Source organism: Lissotriton vulgaris, chromosome 1_1 (genome assembly GCF_964263255.1).
Source record: "Lissotriton vulgaris chromosome 1_1, aLisVul1.2, whole genome shotgun sequence".
NCBI classification, from domain to species: domain Eukaryota; kingdom Metazoa; phylum Chordata; class Amphibia; order Caudata; family Salamandridae; genus Lissotriton; species Lissotriton vulgaris.
Genome location: NC_141685.1, coordinates 672,731,802 through 672,753,728, shown reverse-complemented (window position 1 = coordinate 672,753,728; position 21,927 = coordinate 672,731,802). Strand labels below are relative to the sequence as shown.

The window sequence follows — 21,927 nt, the reverse complement described above, 5'->3', positions numbered from 1 at the left end:
TTTTGAACCGTTAGAGTTGGAAACAATTTTTGGGGGTTACAATCTGCATATTATGGATTATATGGCACCTGCGGCAAAACCAAAATTATGCGAAAATCGCTGAGACCCTATAATTACAGTGGCCCTGGTTATAATGCAGCATATTTGTAACCCTATATTCAGTAATTTTTCATTTTCACACAGTACTGTACGGGCAAAAATGTTGCCTCATTTATATATATTTAACACATGAATACAGCAATCAGCAACTGAAAGCTGGCAAGTTAACCTTGCACTCGGTGACACCACGCGTGGCACTTTTTAAGTAACTTTTGTTTGACCCATTTGAGTTATATATTATTTTTTTTGTTGACATTTGCAAATCATGCAGCAGCTAGAGGATGATGTGTCAAGTTAATTAGATCCAACATTATGCATAAAAGGCATACATCTCTTAATCTCAGTGTTCCTGGTTATGTTTACGGCCAGGGCTATGGTGACATAGTATCCTTGCTGAAATATACTTTCGGAATCCACATCACTATTGCATTGGTTTTGCAACATTGCAACAGAACTGCTATAATTTTAAATGGGCGTATAAGCACGTCTCAGCCGGGCCTCTGGATATATGGTTGAGGGAAAGCAAAAAAGAAAACATTTTTAGTAAGTGCATATATAGTGTGATAATGATACAGGTAATAAATAGCAAGCATTAAGCTTTTGGAATGATACAATGTGCATTTAAACACTACTTGTAACTGTGTGAGAGGCGATGTCTTGTAGCTATCTTTTATTAGTAAAACAAATAGTTTTTATTCATGCTTAGTATTTTTCCTCATAAAACGATTGCAGTATCCCAAGGAACAAAATAGAGTCTTTCTCTTAGAACTAGGGGTTTCATCATACCTCTCTGGTGTGAGCAACAAAGGGGAAAGGAAAACCAGGGGCATAAGAAATGGATACAGTCACAGCAGGGTTAACCTCCAGGAAGGAAATATTTATATTAAAATCTTGGAATTTGCAGTTATGCAGGAATTTGCAGTTATGCAGGCACTTGTTCCTCCGAACATCCTTGGGCATCTCTGAACCTTAATATCAGAATCTACCTTCTAGATTAGAACATCTGGTTAAACCATTCAATATGGTCTATTGCTATAGCGACACTTGCCTAATCGATTGAGCTCTCCTTATATCATCAAATTGTTCCAGTCTCCAAGACATGTATTTATTGTTTAAGAATTCTAATGTGTTTAGCCTTTCCTCCGTTTTCCGCAAATGCTTATAGCCATTAAAAAGTTCATTCAAGCTAGACTTTATTTTAGTTATTTGGTCTACCAAAAAAAGTTGCTGAACAAACTGTAACATATCCAAAATTGAACAACCCATACCGTTTTTGCATTGAAAAAATGGTGTCCCCTAACCAGCTCCATTGACTGCCAGTTCATAATAAATATATAGAATTTAAATCTGTATGTATCGGTCACCGGGTGCGTAAGGGAGCTGGTGCAGTTTTTGTTTAGAGGACATTTTTGACCTACATTCCCAAAAAAAAATAGATGAAAATTTAAAGTGTTTTAAATGGCCCCAAGTTTAGATACAAAAGACAATCAATGTGTACGGATCTCTGCTTTTATTCAATCCCTTGCCATACACTCAATTAATACAGAGTTGACCTACCAGAATATTGTCTGATTGTGCCACATGTTTTGCTTTATGTAGTTACATCGTTAAGTTGTCCAAGTTAAGTGTACCAAACATGTCACTCCACCCTCCACTACACTAACATTCACCCTCCGCTTCTTGTTTCTTTTCGCCAGTCGGCCTTTCCTTCTTGACATGGCTGCGCCATCCATGCTCCACTACGACTGTCAACATTCACTACGTCTTCTACAGACATTCCTTGGTGGTAAGGGGTGCTGGCTCGGTTCTGGGTTCCTCCACAGTCTGTGCAAGCTCCCTATGTTGCTGTTTTTCTCACCCATACCACCCCGTCTCTCCCTTCTAGTGCTAGATTTGGACCTATGAGGAGACACCTAAGGTCTCTTAAGGCCTCTCTTAGGCCCCCTAAATCAAGAAACTTATCTTAAACTCTATAAATGTCCTGTTTGTCTACTGAACGTAGTATCCTTAAACACCAAGGGGTTGAGCCATCCATTTAGAAGAGCCAAAATCCTAGACTATTGTTAGGAGCTAGCGGGCGACGTAGTACTCCTCCTAGAAACGAAGATTGGTTTTAAGGAAGCACTGGTAATGAGCAAGTGCTGGGTGTCCGAATTGACTTGTTCTGAAGCTTGCGGGAAAAAAAGCGATACTTATCCTTCGCTCCCAAAAATCTGGTCTATGGATAATTGCATTAGAACACAACACACAACACCAATGGCAGATGGGTACTTACCAGACTGAACATCGGCGCAAATGATCTTTATGAAAATATACACTCCCAACCTTGGCAATCCAATATTTTGGCGTACGTTTAATAAGAAATTAGACATCCCACAAGACTCGAAAATTATACTGGGAGGGGATTTTAACTTCCCAATCGATCCCATTCTAGATCGCCACTCATTCTTGAAACACAGAACCCCTATGACACACAAACAGATGTGCACCTTTGCTCATCACACCACCTCCTAGACGTTTGGAGACTACACAACCCAAAGGGCAATGACTCACATTTTTCTTTCTGTCTCACTGAAGCTATTCCCGCATTGACTATTTCCTTATTGATGTCTCACTTTGTAGGGCCACTTCCGAAACAAAGATCCACCCCATCCTTGTCTCAGACCACACTGCAATATCATTTTCCATTCTTAACCTTGCTGATAAAGGCGAAAGTCAAATCTGGCGTTCAAACAGTGAAATACTAGAAAATGATCCTGATGTTGCAGAACTAAAAAATGAAATAGAACACTTCTTCAGTGAAAATAAACATTTGGTCACACCCTCTGTAATTCTATGGGATGCATTTAAATGCGCGATAGGATGGCAAATAATTTTACGAATGTCCCCAAAAAATTGCGAAATTAAAGGAACCCTGCAAACTCTAGGTACTGAAATCCTAAACAAGGAGGAAGTGTTTGGACACTCTACCAAGTGCCTGCTTAAGAACATCAAACAATTAAAATACACCTATAACTCGATTGTCGGCAAACCAGCATACCTGTGTGTGTCTGCTCAAAAATCCAAGCCACTTCTTTTTCACAGTAGTGCAGACAAAACGCTTGCCTCCACTCTCAAATTTAAAAGCTTTAATAACCAAATCTTGTATATTAAGGCCCAGGATGGGTCTCAGAAATGTAACTCCAAAGAGATAATTGAGGTCTTTAACAACTTATTCAAAAAACGTTTACATGCCACAAAGGTCATGCGACAAAACAAAATGCCTGGAATTTCTGAACTCCCTCACTATGGCTTCAGCCTCCCATTCCAAAAGGACACGCCTATATCAGCCAATAGAAGCAGAACAGATTGTTAAGGCAATAAAATCAATTCACTCTGGGATGGTACCAGGCCCAGATGGCTTCCCCATCATGTTCAATAAAACATTCACAAACTGTCATCAGGCATCTTAAAAATACCCTTGATCTCTCCGTTCTTCAAGGGAAGGTCTCTGGTATAGCCTCTGAGTCCCCCATTGTGGTGATTCCCAAAGAGAACAAAGACCACTTGGACCCCAAAAACTTTCACCCCATCTCACTACAGAATATGAAGACCAAAATATTTGCCAAAGTCCTTGCTGCCAGATTAGAAAGTTGCATCCCCAAACTTATCCATAACTCCGAAACTGGCTTTGTGAAAGGTAGTCTTGCCAGACATATTTGCATATTTTGTCACACAATACAAAAGTCCGCCTTTCCTTATGCCGGACAGCGGCGATTGCACTCAATGCTCAAAAGGCTTTTTGATAAGGTCTCATGGCCTTTTCTCAGCGCTGTTCTAGAGTCCCATAACCTCAGCAGCTCTCTTATTAGTATGGTTATGGCTCTTTATGCTAATTCCGAAGCTAATATCAGGATAAATAGCCAAAGCTAAAATCAGGATTAACTGCAACACCTTTACATCCTTTGACCTACACCAGGGTACAAGGCAGGGGTGCACTCCTTCCCCCTTGCTCGTGGTTATGGACCCCTTAAACTATTCAATGCCGCTTCTGAAATTAAGGTACTTCAATTTGGCTCTAAATAATACAAAACCGTAGCATAGGCATATGACATTCTTATTTTCTCAGAGGACATTGAAAATGTAATCCTGAGTATCACCAACATCATCCACAAGTTTTCAGGGGTTCCTGGATATACTTTAGTATTAAATCTTTTTATTGACAAATGAGCACACATACAGACGTAGCATGTAATCACATGATACCAAACCTTCAGTACCTTCGAAGCCAAAAGACAATGATAATAATATACGCTGGCCGTACATGAAGGCGAAGCTGGCGCCATAGCTGGATACTCCGTATGGGCAAAAAAATGTTTAAAGGAAACAAAACAATAGCAAACCACCCAACTACCCCCACCCCGCCTACTGGATATACTTTAAACAAAGACCAAACCAAGGTCTTTCCCCTGAACCTATTATGCTTTCCCTCACACTTGGGCACATCAGGTCTTAAATAGCAGCCCAAACGATAGAAATATCTAGGAATTTGGTTTAGCAATGACCTAACTGAAACACAGTATAACGAATCCCAGACAATCACCAACGTTAAAGACCTGCTTGCCTCCTGGTCACCCAAACACATCTCTTGGTGGGATAGGCTTCAACCTCTCAAGAGGATGGTCACACCAATAGTGAATTTTGTGTCATCCATGCTGTCCCTGAAACTATCGCCTTCCTTTTTCCAAGAAACTGATTAGATAACTTCAAAATTCCTTTTGAGTGATAAGAGCGAAGATCTCATATAAGGCCCTTAGAAAGAGTTTCCTTCAGGGAGGTTGTAGCTTCCCGAACTGGAACCTCTACCAATCAGCCTTCCTGAAAGCACAGGGTGTATTCTGGCTAATCCCTGAAACACCCAACACCCCGCACTGGCTGGAGCTAGAACGCAGTATATGCTCCCCCTTTTATATTTACAATGTTGAGGTTTAAACCCTCTCGATCCAATTGTGTTCGTACAGACACTGTGATGTGCGTTGAAACCACTTAACAACTGTATGCCGGAACCTATTCATAACTCCAGGTTGGCCTCATTATGGCACAATTCTAAAATTAATGTTGAAGTAGCAGAAAATATTGCACATTTGTAGGCTTCCAAAGGCATCGGGCTAATCTGGAATGTATACGATGACAACAATGATATACTCTATTTTTCTGAATTGGCCAAAACAAATAACCTTTCTAACCTGGACTTATTCAGCTTTCTAAAGATCAAAGTTAAACTGTCCAAGCTCAATCATTCCAAATACTCAATCCTATCTGCCTGACATACGGCTTGAGATTTTTCAGGTCATAGCCTCAAGATATAGAGTGGCAGCTGGTGACATTTGAAAGTGGTAGGGCGTAAACCCTTGGCATGACTTTTATATAGCGGGCGATGTGAACAAGTTCAATTGACACACCTGGGGTCCAGGTTGAGTTCCTCTCCCGAGAAAGAAATGAAAAAAAGATTGGCAAATGGTGCATTTTAAAGCAAATGAATGTAGCATTAAAGCAAGGCTTATTAAGCAGTTGGAATGTATAGTCTTGAAATATTAAACACATTAAAAACTGCCCCAAATCTTCCTGCATTAATATGTTCAACAGTTACTGTAGTGTGTACATTGTACAGCATGACAACTTTAGACCTTTAAAATGTATGCTTGCCCAGTGTCTTGCACTGCATGCAGCATTAACTTTGGAAACATATGCTCTAACCAGACTTCGAGAAGCACCTACAGATACTGGCTATAACCAGTCATATAAAAATATGTGCAGTCAGGCCTTTGTGTCAGATGACAAACGTGTGGGCTCTCTATAAAGGAGCATGTCAAATACATTTCTGTGATACCCATAGTGTGCCATCTGACCAGTATTTTGGTTTCTCTCTGAGCTGTAATTTTATCCAGATAAATGACACAGCAACTGACATGCACCTGAAGCCTGTCGGTATGATTGGCTTTGTCACTGGGTGTTAGCTGTTTAAGATAAATGAGTAACAACAATGATCTCTTATAAAGAATTAACATTGGAAATGTTTAAAATCTGAAATACTGAATCTGTGAATTAAATAGCATTGAGGCCTGTGGAAAGAGTTTTGACCTTCAGTTATGTATGCTTTGTTAGATATGTATTCTCTTTTTCTCTGAATATCTTGTCCATCTGCACATCTTAAACTCCTTCTCTTTCCTCTTCTGGATCCTCTTTTCACTCTTCCCCGAATGCACTTCCTCGCATCTGTCACTTCACCGCCCCCAACATGCACTGCACTCCCTCAAATGTAAGCACTTTAATTTCTCTTACTTTTGCCTTGCAAATATTTTGCCATCTGTGTACCCGCTTCACACACACATATCTCAGAATTTCAGTTGCAAGTAGAATACATAAACATTGTTCTTTGTGCTCTGCAGAGGGGCCAACCCACTGACAGGCTTTAGAGCCGGTGTGCTCCATCAAAGCCCCTCATAAACACCTGACATGGATTTAGCCTCAAAGTATGCAAAGAAAAAAATAGATAAAAAAAACATAAAATAGCTAACTCTTGGGGAATGCAAGATTAAGTAAAGCATGTGAAATAAGAGAGGAAATTAAACTTGTAATGCAGGTCAATCCATGGGTGCATGAAGACCGGGCCAGTTTTAATGTCCTACATCCGAGAACTGTCCACTGTAAGCACATTTTCCACAGTAAGCACATATCTCTCACTTTGGGCGTGACACGGATATTTTGATCAACTTTGCAAGGGAATAAGAACCCCTGCTCCTTATTTGGATCCATTTTAGGGGGAACAAATACAGCAGCTCCACTTCTAAAGAAGCGAGTGATCTGCAGCGAGGGCGTGGGGTGTCGCAGTGGGGAAGGTTAGTGTGATGAGGGCTCTCAACACAATATACTTAACAGAACATTAGCATGCAAACACTTACCATTACTGAGAACAAGGCACCAAATCAGACTTCCTTACATCCACTCCCACGGGTGATGAAAGGGTGGGATCTAAGCCTTTGAATGACGGTCATCTGAAATCATGCAGGGATAAAGTCTCCGACGCTCAAAACCGTGACGCTTATTGCTTCACTGGCCTACACCGTGCACACAACCAAAGATCACAATGGCAAGGAAGGACTTTAAAACAGAAACCCTGTTTTGTGCATCACATTTAAGAAAGTTGATTTCCTGCCTGGCTTTCGTCTCCTTAGGCAGCCTGAAACAGACAGCCCAGACTTAAATACATACATGTATTTAGAGATACAGTTGTATCTTTAAATAAATCGATCTATTTAATGCTTTATGTAAATGTGTAGGAATTTCAGAGGGGCGCAGCCCCTGAGCCCTAATGGAGAAAACCGCCCCTGCTTAAGAATCTACAACATCCTAGCCCACCCACACCCAACACAAATGTTGATATTACACTCAAAAGGGGCCAAACATTTCAGTACAGATGTATTTGACTAAATCACTGATGAAAACTGGCAAAGGATTGGAAAACTCTCCCTACGCAACAAAATTGGCCCCTCCATTTTACAATCCACATTCTTCACAATAAACCTCCTCCATTGGACCCCATCCAGACTACATACGTTAAACTTCAGGGAAAACAATACTTGTTGGAATTGTAACCACAAACCGGGTTCACACCAACACGTGTTCTTTGAATGCCAACTTTTTTAATCCTATTGGTCCTCGATCCAGGACCAACTGTTCGTTACATTCAACATACTCATAACACCGAACATCCCCTCGGTGACACTAGGCCCCTGGGCCTCGACAACCTCTCTGAGCCTAAATACGAACTACATAGTGTTGCAGGACCTCCTACTGACCGTTGCTGTTAAAGTCATCCTTTCGAAATGGAAATCATTTAATCATCTCTAATCACATCTGGCGAGCATGGGTTTGATGTCTTAGAGGGACACATAACTCCCAGTCTAAACTGCAGTCCTAAGGCCAAATCTACAGTGCAGTATGGCGATCTCTAGATAAATAAATATATAGAATTAAGTACCAATGGGCCCACAGCTTAACCTCACACAGGTCCCAGAGTCCAAACACTCACTAATACTCGGGTCTCAGATAACCCACTCACCCCCGCACTCCCACACCCAGTTCGCTTATCTTTTCTCTTGATCTTTATTGCAATACACACATGTGGTATACTCTTCATGGTCAAGACACGCTTGAGAGTTACTATGCCTACATATTAATGTTGGCTCCATTCCCACTTTTCTGTGTATTCTCCTAGACCCATCTCGGGGGACGATTGTATGACTGTAGTTAGATTCCCTGTATTTTCTTGTATGTTACTCGTATATATTATATGCTCACAATAAGTTGCTTACCCATCCTACATTTGTATTGCAATGGCACCTGCTTGTATGTTCTATTATAAAACTAATACAATTCTTTGAACAAAAAAATGATTTTTCTTTTCTCAATGTGAATTCCATTATCTCCTTCCATATGTCCTATTTTACCTAGGGCAGTAAGTTTGCTTTTTTTTTTAATTTCTAAATTTCAAATCTAATAATTATATTTTTGCTAATGCTATTTCAAAATGTACATAAGTACCTCATTTTTGCTTTTCCATAGCTATACAAATGGTAGATATTGATATCCTTGGATCGAAACATGACGAAGAGTTTGAAGTCTTTAATGAAAGACCATGAATAAATACACAGAAATATTGGATCCTTACTATGAACATAAATACCAGTATTTGTAAAGCACAGCTACCTCCGAAGTGGTGTCCCGGCGCATGGGGCCCTCTGGAAGATTAAGCAAGCTATTGCCCAGAGTCACATGGTGCTGGGATAACCTGCCGCCGGCACCAGGGATCGAACCGTGAACCCTGTAGGCCGGAGTCAGGCACCCAGGCCGCTGTGCCACACCTCTTCCAGAATGTATTTTCATTTATATTTTTCAGGTGCCTGGTTGATTCTCTCTGCTTTTAAGAAAACTTAATTTTGGCTGTGCCTTTCCGTAGTTCACATGGGCTCCTGAGCAAAGGGAAGATCACTGGAGTATTTGAGGCCTTTTTCCCTTTGCCTCCCATACATTTTAAATGTTATGCCTCCAGCTTAGAGTATGACTGCAAGGACCCTGGTATTGGGAACATTTCGATGTTCTCTTCTGAGGTTTAAAGGGGTCAACCTGTAGTCCACCATTGCATATGGTCCTAGTGCTGGGCTCTTTCTTTTACTAATCACTGCCTAATACTTAGGGCCCGATTCCCATCTCGTTCGGAAAGCATACCGAACAACTTGATCCGGAATGCTCTCCGGATGACTCTGATTGGGAGAGTCCGACCTAATGAGTACGATGCATATGAATGCATTTGGATACGATTCTGTCGGGCTCCCATTGGCTTCAACGGGAGCCAGTTTTCCGAACGCGAACAAAGGCTCGGCACAAAAGGCGTGGTTGGGGAATAATCTTGCGCCCTGCGGCAGGCAGCCCTTGGTGCCTGCCACACTGTGCATGGTTGTGAAGAGGGGGCCAATGGCTCCCATGGGCCCGATTTAGATGGCTTTGGGTGAAGGGGGGACCAGCTTCCCACCCCTAAAGACCGGTTCCGGCAGCCTTTTTGTCCCGGGCAAACCGAATCGGAAAGTCTGTCCGAGTCGTTTATCGTACTTGGTCGCTCGGAAAACCTAGTCCATAGAGCTGTACGAATCTGCTCCGGTAGGCTCTATCTCTCCGAATGCCATTCCAGAACAGATTCAGTCAGCGCTAAGAGTTTCCAGGCATCATACTTGGTCGTTCGGAAGTGTGAACGATTTGTTTGGAAACAAGGGCTCTGGATCGGTTTAGGCAAAGCTGAATCCGATTCAGAGCCCTTCCGACCGAGGTCTGAATCGACCCCATAGTGTTTAATAAGTGCTGTGGTTGCTGGTGGTGGGCACCAGCTCTCCTACTTGTTTAAGAAGGACTTACTCATCTGACTGGGACCCTGAGCAAAGGAGAAAAATGCCAGAAAATAGGAATGAGTCATAGAAAAGGTGGAAAACAGTGAGAAAGAGAAAAAGCAGGGAGGAGAAACAACCTACAAGAGATGGATGGAAATGTCAGGGGGTGGAAGAAAAAGGTATGAGGTAGACTCAAGACTAGCCAATCTTGGTTTTTAGCAACCCTGGCATTTGCATTGCCAGCATTGTGCTCCTTATGGAAACTCGAATTATTTTCTGCACTTTGGGGTAGATGATTGGAGTTGCTCCACGGATCACTTTCTTCAGTTGTATGACGGATTCGGAAGAAGAGCGAAACTGTGTTTTCCTGCACTCTTGACATTCTCTTTACTCATATGAGACTCTGGGGCAGCCAGCCATTGTAGTGTTCACGAGGCAGTGTACTCCGCAACTGCATGCCCCAGGACTCTGAGCTCCTTCAAGCATTAGACCCCACTTACAGGCCACTCACTGTGGAATGGTGTCCTGCCAAGTTGCGAACAATGATTTTGTTTGACTGTTGTCGCTAAAATAAGCCATTTTGATTACATAGTTTATAAATATTTGCATGCGTTTTTCTTAATGTAAATGTGTATGTAATTAGTGTATAAGTGCCCCATGGTGAGGATTACCGCACAATGTATGTATTATTATGGGTTTTGTAATGCCTTACCCCATTGGCGACTTGGGCGGTATGCTCTGAAATGCTTAGCCATCTCGAAGTTTGTTTGATACGTTTGAACTTTCTGAGTGGGAGGGTCTATATGAGTGCGAGTGTAAGGGACATGGGAGGACTTACAAAAGCCCAGTCTCATTCAGATCTCTGTAGTAGTTGATCATGATAATAAAACTGAAATCTTACTTTGCATATGTTTTCATCTTGTAGATCATAGTTTTGATTAAGTACTTTGGTATTGCGTGGTTTTCCAGGTATTTGAAAACCATATTGTCCTTCTATCAGCTTTCATATTTTTCTGTAGTATTACCCTATTGTCATGAAAAATAGATGAACATGATTCTAAACCAAACGTTGTGCATACCCTGCTGAAAACCACTGTTGGGCCAGGGTTCAGATTACTGCACTTTTTGCCTTTCTTATTTCTCAGACACAGTAGACTTGTTTTCAGGTATTTCGCAAGTATATGTTGACTTGCTTTGCCCAAAATAAAATGCTGTTTGACTAACTTGTTAAATGTGGTTTATATGAGAATCGTAGGAGGGATGCACCCAGTGGCTTTAAGCTGACTCGCATCAGCACAAAAATACCAAAACTGCATCAACTGACAAACTAGGCTACAAACAACCTACCTAACTCAAGAGGGTACCTACCATGTTTTGTCAGTTTTAAATGCCTCATTGAGAAAGCATTGTCGCAGTTTTGATTTATTGTGGCAAGCTTGCCAGCAGATTTGGCCTTTACACAACCATCAAAGGAGAGGATTTTCACTTTGTTTTTCTGATTGACATCCATCAAATGAAGTTTCACACTTGTCTGTAATGTTCGTGAGATCTGCTCAGGTAAAAACATTATTGCTGTTGAGAGCCACCAATCTGCATTCTTCATTTTGTGATTCACTAAGGGTTTCTTCAATCCAGTGCCAATTAATTGTATGAGACTATGTTGCACGGCCAGTAGTCGCTGTACAGAGAGGAGCTCGTGTATTTTACGATATGGCACAATCTTCCTGCACCCAAAGGCAGCAGTGGCCTTGTTGCGTTGGTTAAATACATTAGTGGATATATTTACTGTAATTAACAAAGGGTGTTTTATTTGCTTTAGGTGATGGAGGCAGGAGGTAAAAATTAAAGATAGTGAACAAAAGCGAGCACATTGGAAGGCTATGACTGAGTAATTTGAGACCGAGACCGAGTCATTTAGATGATTGACAGACCCGTAGATTGTATATGGTTGACCTCCGTGTCTACTAAATATGGATTGTAGTTCATGATCCCAGAGTTCTTCATTTTTAAAAATAGATCGTGCATCCCATTTTGGTTTTAAGCTGTATGCATTCTTTTTCGTATAGTCTCTAATTTGTTGTCTCTAATTTGTTTTTTTTTAACCTATATTTGGCGGTATTTCTAAGTTTCAGAGAAGAGGGTGGTCCTTAGCATTTACACCATTGGCCGGCTCCATCTTCATCCCATTTGAAGACCATCATTCCTTGGTTCTCAGAATGCCCCCCCCCCCTCCAGAATTTAGAATGGCAATAAAGTTCCTGCATTGAGTTGGGTCCACATTTAATGAACTACGTGGCACACAGGCTACATAATTATTTGCTCCAGTTCTCCCTTTATGCTGCAGTTTGGAATCTGATGCATTGTGCATTAAATCTGCATACTCTGCACATTTTCTTGCAGGATGAATACTAATATAAAAGTATTTGTACATTTTCTGTGTATGCTGTTGGCATTGTCGGTCTTCTCCATATGGACCAGGAGGCTTACAAGCAAGTATGACTGAGCGAGAACTGTACCCAGAACCAGGCTGGCCTGCTGTTCACATGTTCATTATGCTTAGTAAAGAAGATGCAGTTTATTATACGATGCCTCTGCCAAGACATGGTCTGCAGAAAATGAGATTGATTTAATTTCTCGTGTGCAGCAGAGTGAAATGCCTTTCGAGGCAGCCAGTCTGTAGGAAAGAAACCAATTACAGCCAGCATTCATCGACTGGTCTTCATGTTTCCCTCTAGTATAACTTGCAGGTGTCAACAATGCACTGTGAAATGGAATAAGCATTGATCCAACCAAACAGTGTCGCGGACCTGACCACCCGTGCATTATTTCTCAGAATTTATGCTCATGGATTTTTCAATTCTGTCAACTGTGTTTTCAATCTAATTTTATCAACTGTCTTTCAGATCGATTATATTTTGCAACTCTGAGGAATAAGCCAAAGAGCACCGGCAACACCCACTATTTCTGTACGGACGAAGAACTGGTCTACGAAAAGTAAGTGCATGGTGCTTTGATGTCGGTTGCATGTAACTGATGTGTTGTGAATGCTCCTTGGGTTAGATGTGATTGATGTGATGTGATTTATTTAATGTCTGTGGTGGAAGAATCTAGATCACCTTGATGAGCTATGTATATTGGTCTTTCCTTTTCTGTTTATATGTTTAGTGCAATAATTTATTATGGAGTCGCGATAAATTGTTGCCTTGTTTTTGGGTGGGCTGGTAATGATGACTTCTTCAGTTTTGTTTTTGCAATTGAGCCTGTCCTTTTCCAGGGAGTTTGAATGAAATGGGGGGGGGGGGGCATTGAGGCCAGATGCTGTCTGGCCTCAAAAGCATCTTTTTCATTATAACATATAAAATAATGGCTTCTATTTTAAAGAAACATGGGAGGGGAAAGTGGAACATGTGAGGGTTTTTACTGTATTAAGACCTTTAAGCTGTTAAGTGTTCCAGATAAAATTATCTGGATTTGCAATAGGCAGACGAATGACTCCAGAAGATTCAGTGTTCTTCTGATCTATAATGTTGAAAATAGCACCCCACAAGACGTACTGTTTTTGTACTAGTTAATATCTCCAAAAATCTGCGTGTAAGAAAGTAGAATTGCGCCATGACCCCCGATCCTACTAAGTTATCTCAAGCCAAGGCTCCTCCAGGCCCGTCCAGTAACTTTAGTTTGGTTCTGTACTGACTTCTAATTTATATTTCAAAATAGAAGTGGACGTTTATGTAGCACATCTACAAATGACAAGTTGTATTGTGGCACTGTTAACCTATGATGACAACAGGAAGATACTAAATATTCAACTTTAGAAGGACAAAAGTCTGAGTTCTCTTCACTGTGATTCGCACAGATGAAATTGGTTTATACAGAGGTAGCCGTCTTGTAAATATCGATTGTCTTTGGTTTGTGCTTCTGCTTTTTGCTTTGGCATGATAGACTTGAATAGAGCTTTTCGGAGTAGGCAAACTTTATCTGAAGCCAACTTGTTCCGTGGTGAAACCCTGACCAGTAATACCAGTGTGGAATATCCTATCAGAAGCAGGTTGTTTCAGCCATATTTAGACTCCATTATCAAGTGACTCGTATCCTAGTGTTTATATATTGTGTTTGTTTAATACAACAAATTCAGGTTTTAGATGTATGGATGTCTGCAATCAGCCGTTTAAATTGAGGTGTGTTCCTAATGGGCAGGTCAAAAAGATAGGCCTTTTCAGCCAATATTCAGGTTCACTGCATAAGAGGTGCCAATGTACTTCAAATGTTCATATACATAGAGCCCATCAGTGGCTTTGCGTACCTTGCGAGCAAGTTGCCTGCGTGGTTTGTACGGACCCTGCTAGTATGAGTTCACTGAGAATTTAACTCCTGTCCCAAAACATATTAAGTTCTGGCATAGGGCGACTGTGGTGTAAGCGGGTGTATGATCAACAGTATTCTGTTGTAAAATAAAATTGAAGTTTCTAGTGAAGAGCTGTCGAAAGATGGAGATTAACCAGCAGTTATTGAGAAAATGAACTTTTTTGTGCCTCGAAATGTCCAACGCCATTACACTTCTTGCCAAGAATTTTATTTTGTTAAGGATTACCGTTATAATAAACTGCCTATGTAAGTCATATAGAACACAGTAACACCGTGTAAGCACTAGAAAAGTACACCACACCAGTTTAGAAAAATATCCAATATTTTTATATACTTAAGACAAGACCAAAAACGATATAAATCCACAATACAGTACCTCGAAATCTTCAGTTATCAAAATAAACTTGAAATAAAGTTCCTTGAAATCAATAGCACTGTCTGGGGCTATCCACGTTGTGTGCAACAAATTCCAAACCGGTCTGGCTGACCGCAGTGTCGCCGGTCAGCTATGGTGTTGTGAAGACCCGCAAAACAGTAACTTTAGAAATGCAGGCCGTCGGTGACCTCGTGTTGAGCTCTGAAAGCACGGCGTCCACAGGCGTCTGTTCCGGTGGTCGGAGCAGGAGTCGTCAGGCCCTTGAAGTCACACGTGTTGCAGATTGAACTCCTCGCGGTTGAAGTCAGGAAAGCTGGCTGCAGTGCGTCGGGTGCTGCAGTGCGACGTGCTGCGGTTTGGCGTGTGATGCCCATAGGTCGCAGTGCAAGCAGTGGCTCGGTGGCGGTGTCAGATGGCGTCATTGGTGAGACCAGGGTCGCTGTGCAAAGTGATGTGGTGCTCATTGTGGTGCTGGCAGGTCACGGTGCTAACAGTGGCATTGTTATTGCTGAAGCACTGTCGTCTGCTGACGAACTGGAGTCGACAGCGGCGTTAGGCCAAGGCTGCGCTGCGGGATGAGGACTGTGCGTCCTGTAACTTTACGAGCAGTGTCCTCGTACCATAGTGCAAGCAGCGGCATTGATGCCGGTGTGAAGCGTTGTCGTCTGGGACACCGAGGCGACGAGTCAAAGGGAGGCAGTGCCCAGAGGTCACGGTGCAAGCAGCAGCTCGGTGGCGGCGTCAGCAGACGTCGTCAGTGAGACCAGGTTACGGTGCGCCGGTGCCCTCTGCGGTGCCTTGAGGACACTGAGTGGGCAGCGGTGTCGTAGACTGTGTCGTGTTGCTTTTTCTTCTGTTGCAGCAGAAAACACACAGTCCCTAGTGCTGAGGGCAGAAGAACTTGAAGTCTTTGCTGTTCCTGAGACTTCTTGAACAGGGGCAAGCTCTACCTCAAGCACTTGGAGAAACTCACAAAAAGATTGCAGAAAGTTCAAGTCCACTCCTTTCACTGCCCAAGACAGAAGCTGCCACTGAAGGCCAAAACAGCAAAGCACACAGCAAAGTGGTGGTTCCTCCTCCCAGCTTCTCCAGCTCTTCTTCTTGGCAGTCTTCTTCGTCCAAAAGAGTTCTAAAGTTCTGGGGTCTGTTCCTCCATATTTATACCACCACATCCTTTGTTCTCTGAAGGCACAGAGTGTCTGTACTCAGCCAAAACCAGTTCTGTCCTCACTGGTGCAACTTCATGGCAGAGGGTGGAGATGGCATTGTGCAAGGCACACCAGGCCCATTCTGGTGTAAGGAGATCTCCTCCCACTACTCTAAATGCAACCCAGGTCTATTCAGCCCAGCCCTGACCCATCAGACCTCTGGAGCCGCTGCCCCTCTCCAGCCCCTGTCATCTAAAAGCCACACATGCAATACACAAACCTAGCAGAGGCACACTGGATGGTTAGACAAGAAAATACCTACTTTCTAAAAGTGGTATTTTCAAACACAGATTGTAAAAATCACCCTCACTAAAAGATACATTTTAACATTCTGAGTTCAGGCATACTAAACGTTATTTTCCTACCTTGTTCCCAGGGCCAGTTATGTTTATAAGATGTTATAAACAAACTCCCCATTCTGTCCTATGGGAACAGGCAGCCTTGCAATACACGGTAATTCACCACCAGGACATGTCACTCACAGCAGTACATGCCCTACCTCTAACATACACTGCACCCTGCCCACAGGGGTACCTTGGGCCGACCTTTTGGGTGACTGCCATAGAGAACAAACATTTGCAATGCAATAGGTCTCGCGTTATTAAAGTTTGAGCTATTGGCATTGCTAAATAATGCAACACCAATAGCTCAAACTTTAATAATGTGAGGCCTATTGCATTGCAAATGCGTGTTTTGATTCCTCATGTCTGACTTCTGCCATTTCATCCTTTGAAGGATTTTGTGTGATTAAATACACTAGTCTCAGATGGGGCAGTTTTGTATGAGTGAAGATTAGCGATTTGCCTGTTGTGAGCACACTAAAAAAACAAGAGGGAAGAGGAGGCAGAACACATACACAGAGAATGGAATGAAAGTGGAAGGTAAGAGAAGAGAAAAGAAAAGGGAAAATATTTGAGGAAGCAAGAGAAAAGACAGAAGAAAGAAACAAGGGCCTCGAAGACTGTAGAAGAGGTTGAAACGAGGCTGAACAGAGAAAAGAGGGAAAACAAAGAGAGAAGAGACAGAGAATGACAAGAGAATGTGAAGTTAAGAGGTAGGAAAATGAGAGCGGGGAGAAAAGATTGAACATTGGAAGAGAGTTGGAAATGAGAGGCATAAAATGCAGAGGACCGGAACAAACAGCAGGGAGGTGCACAATGGAGAGAAGGGAAGAGGGTGAGGGAAAGAAGATAAATCACAGAGAAGGGGAGACAGGAGTTAGAGTAAAACAAATAAGATGGGAAGAGACATCAGAAAGAGATGGAAAGAGTGGAGAGAAGTAGAAACAGGTGGGTCGAGGAAGGAAAGCAAAACAGAGAGGGAATAGAGACAGGATGGAGGAAGGGAGAGCTGCAGAAGAGTTAGTGAGTACAGAGAATGAAGGAGTGGGAAGCGAGACAGGTAGATGAGAGAGGTGATGGAACAGGCAGAAGCTATGAAAGAGGGGGAAGGGAGTGAGACTCAAATGGGAAAAGACAGAGAAAGAGACCTGGCCTATAAAAGAGAAAGAGAGAAGAAGCCGAGCACTTTGCCAGGGCCGGTTTTGGTTCCCAGACCCGCCCTGGATGAGAAGAGGGGATGCTGGAAACAGAAAGACAGGACACCGAGGGGGAGAGAAGGAGTGGGAAAAGATGGGAGGAGATAGGGGCTCATGGAGAGTAAAGAGAAGGGACCAAAATAAGAGAACGTGACTAGGACAGCAGAGAAACCCAGAGGACGAGGGAAGAAAGAGGCAACATAAAGAAAGATACGTGAAGGAGAAATCTTAGAGAGAAGCCAGAAAGGAGGAGGGGCGAGAACAGTGAGGGTAAAGGCACTCCAGGAAGAAGAGACGAAGAAGAGGCAGGAGAGGAATGGGGCAAATACAGGGGGTAAAAAGAGGCGGGAAGGAGTGAACAGACAACCGAAGGGAAGGGGGAACCAGAACAGTGAAAGCTAGCAAGGGGGAGACAATGTGAGGAGGGGGAAACGTGAGAGGTTGGAGTGGGAAAGAGGACACAGAGGAAGATTAGAACAAGGACTGGGGCAGAGGAGGGGGTGAGAAAATGATGAGAGAAGAGAGGGGGAAAGATTCAAAGAGTGAGGAGGAAAAAGAACAAGCAGAGGACAGGTGGTGAGACAGAGAGAAGGAGGCGGCGCAGGGGGGAGGGGGGGGGGGGGAGGTCCTGGAAAGGGAAGTCAAAAACAGGGGAGGGGACGAGGAGGGTAAGTTGTGGAAGAGGGAAGTACGGGCCTGGGGAAGGAGGTGGAGCAGAGACCTGCGGGGTCTGAGAGCGTGATCAGAGAGTGTGCAAGCAGAGGCCGAGGGAGTCCGAGTTCAGGGGAAGAGAGCAGACGGCTGCAGCCGCGGACTCACCCTGGAGAGGGGGCCGGGGCGCAGCAGAGAACTCAGACCCAAGGAGGGGGAATCGGGGACAGCCCCAAGGGACACCCCAAAAAGGTCGGAGAGCTGCAGCAAGGAGTGCAGGGCTACCCGCGCAATGCCAGGGAACAGCTGGTGAGAGATTGCGCTCAAAGGGCAGCGGCGACGGACTCTCACTCTCTGCCAGGGGTCGCTCTGGAGAGCCACGGAGGACACGGACCGGCAGAGGGGGGATCCGTGTGCGGGAAGCAGCTGCGGGACCCAGAGGAGGGACCAGGAGAGGGCGCTGGGCGCCTGGGCATGGATGGGTGTGAGCGGCGTCTGGAAACACAGGGTAAACTGCACCGCAACATGTTGTGAATACAACGAAGGGGCATGCACATCACATTTCAAATGCATCATGGTGTGGATGTGTATTCCTGTGCCAATACAGCATGTGCTGCACTTTATTAACACTCGCAGCACCCTGCACGCACAGCTGCATTTGTAAATTATTTTAATTAATAATATTAATACAGCACAAGCGCATGCATCTAAAACTTGTCCAACACAATAGTGACGCAGCGGAGAGCGCGTGTGCAGCGCTATGATAGGCTCTAAGCATCCTGGTTTCCGGAAGTGCAGATCGGGATATTATAGGAGGCAACAGACAGAACATTCATGTGGCAACCACATTACGGGCCTTCACGCCGCTCATTAAGGCTAAATAACGTTAGTTATTGACTGGTGCTGCTGCTCTGAATACAATAATGTCATAATCTAAAGCCCCCACCACTCTAAAATGGACATTAGAGAAAGACAGATAGCACTCAATGATGTCTGCAGCTGTGTGCATTGCCCGCGTGTCTATTAGTACAGTAAGATTCACAGCCAGTGCATTCACATGAGAACCTCTTTGGCATTTCCGGGAGGCTCCTCCAAATGAAACCAGAATAAAAAATTAAAAAACGGCACTGAATCGCTTTCGCGATTGCTATTGTAAAAAAACCACAAAAAAAACACACCAGCGTGTGGTGCGCGTGCCACAGCGGACATGTGCTTTCAATTATTGCACCTGTGTCTGGGCACGATAATTGAAACCACATGGGCTTTGGTGCGCGTAACAGAAACAAGTAGGCCGTGGGCGGAGCAATGCGCACGCCTTTTTTACCTATTGCGTGCTCGGTTATAAAAAAAGCACGCAAAGCCCAATAGCGGAACCCAAAAGGAAAAGCATACGCACAAGTGTGTGCGATTCCATGGTCCGTTTCTAAACCCTCTACATCGCGAGTGGGGAGCCCTAAAAAGGGAAGGTTGGGGCCTAGCAAGTGGGTACACTTGCGAGGTTGACATGGCAGTTACAAACTGCGCACAGACCCTGCGGTGGCTGTTCTGAGTTACCTTTTCAGGGCTACTTCTGTGGGTGGCACAACCAGTGCTGCAACCCCACTAGTATCATTGATTTATAGGCTCTGGCTCTCTTCGTGCACTTTACTAGGGCGTCGCCAGTACATCAAATGTGCCAATCATGGAAACGCAAATCCATAACATAATTTATAACAGGAGCACTTGCACTTTAACACTGAACAGCAGTGAGAAAGTGCGCAGAGACACTAAACCAGCAAAAACAGAGTCAAAACCGAGAGGTCAGAAAGCAACAAGACAGGGGAAACACGCCAAAAGATGCCAAGTCTAACACTGGCTATGTGTCTTTATCTCTGAACAATAAGCAATAAAGGTTGGTGAAACTTTCTTGAGTCTGACAATTGATTATGTACGGATTACTACATGACAGAAAAGGGTCACTGTTCTGAAATAAGTAAAAGTTCCTTCTTCTATATGCATTTACTTTGAGAACCACGCCAACATGCATGGACATAGTTTTGTACTGAATAAATATTCCACTGTACTTTCCCAGATTACATTCATAAGTTTCACTGTTCTAGATTTACTACAGGGGTGTATTTTTACGGTTCACAGTGTTTGCAGTCGATGCCTATAGATCTTCCACATGGGAATGCCATACTTTAAAATGATCTGGGTCGGGTGTGCGACTGCGACGTTCATTTCGAAGTCTTATACAAGCACGTTTTGGCAGATGAAATGCAATGTTTTTTTTTTAATTGGTCTCTGCCGAAATCTTTTGCCAAGTGAAGACAATTGTTTTGAGCCTTATGCTAAACGTAAGAATATTTGTTTTGCTCTCCTCATAATGTTATGTATGGACAAAGTTAAAATGAAGGAAATTCAAAGTGACATGTAGTATCTCATCGTTATCCGCAGTCTTTCTAGTGCTACATTGTAGTGAAGTGATCTTCCAAAGTCTTGAGTTCCTTTGGTCTTTGTATATGTTTAATTAACCACACCTCACCAGTTTGAGTCCTTGTGGGCCCACTCCGCCTTCCGTCTCCCAAGGTCGATAAACTAAGCATGATTGAGTTGTACAAGAAACGTGATTGGCTTGACCCATGGGTATGGCATTAGTTTCCTTACTCTTGCATACTGGATCATTCGTCTACCAAACTGCTGCTTTGTATCTAGGTGAACAAGGACAGTCAGGAAAAATGACAGCACATCATTTACTCTACTCACCGTTCTCTTAGGTTGCCTTCCCATTGGTCGCTTCCATTTTGGATATTAAAAAGGTTTGACTGGACTATTCAGTCCCTTCCCCTACCTAGCTTGGAATGTCTATGCACGCTTTGGCCTTACTTACAACGCACATGCCTAACACAGATTTACAAAATCTTGTATGTTTTAAGGTCTGGCTACAGGCAGCTTTAGATATTTTCATATTTTAGCCTGTCATATAGACACAGTGCTATTGATTAATAGTGCATACTCATTCATTTATTTTACTTTGCTGTGACAACAGTGTTCCATTTACAGCATTTTGTGTTCACATAGTAAAGGCTTGTGTGCGCATAGGCTTTATGGAATGAAAATATTGACCTTTTGTCAAAAGTATCTACTATACAATATACGTATAATATGCCTTTTAAGTTCCCCTATTACAATGCAGACGTCATCTTCCGATCCCTTTTAACAACTTTTCTTTGAGGGTACATCTTAACTCTGCTAATGCAATCTTTTCAGCATGGTGCCCTAGTCCCAGCTTCCATGTTGTTGTAACCCACCATGTTGCTTCATTACGGGATTCTCATTCTAAGATACTTGGGTTTAACACACCAAAAGTCACTCGACTATTACTGAACGTTCACACTAAAAAAACACGCCAGACAAATTGGCATTGCAGATATTTGTTTCTTTGAGTCAGGCCTAGATGTCGGCATCGATATCTTGATGGACGAATGGATGGGAGTGGTAGTGCATTTTTGCATGGATGGGTGGATTTATAAATTACCTCATATATTTGCCATTCATGGTCAAAATGTGTTGCTGATTTTAAGCTATTTAGTGCATTTACTAAATTGGCTTTTTGCTGCAGTTCATGGTTGGTAGTGGTTACTGACTGCAGGTTACTGTTAACCACTTCCTTTGTGGTCTAGATTTGTGCTCTTGCTGCACTGAGCAGTAGCACAGGCTGTGTTTATGTGCCGGAAGCCGGGTAATAGGCTGTTGAGATAAATTAGTCTGTTATGAGGCAGTACATGGGTT

At 43.1% G+C, this 21,927-nt stretch overlaps 1 protein-coding gene across 3 annotated transcripts in view; it reads left to right on the top strand.

Moving 5' to 3' along the window:
* Positions 1–21,927, top strand: part of CDC14A (cell division cycle 14A) — a 541,681-nt gene that overhangs the window by 6,492 nt on the left and 513,262 nt on the right. For all 3 annotated transcript variants that reach the window (XM_086954444.1, XM_086954436.1, XM_086954453.1), the window contains exon 2: positions 12,923–13,013. In XM_086954444.1, the coding sequence (XP_086810570.1) occupies positions 12,923–13,013 (91 nt within the window). The remainder of the gene's footprint in view (positions 1–12,922; positions 13,014–21,927) is intronic.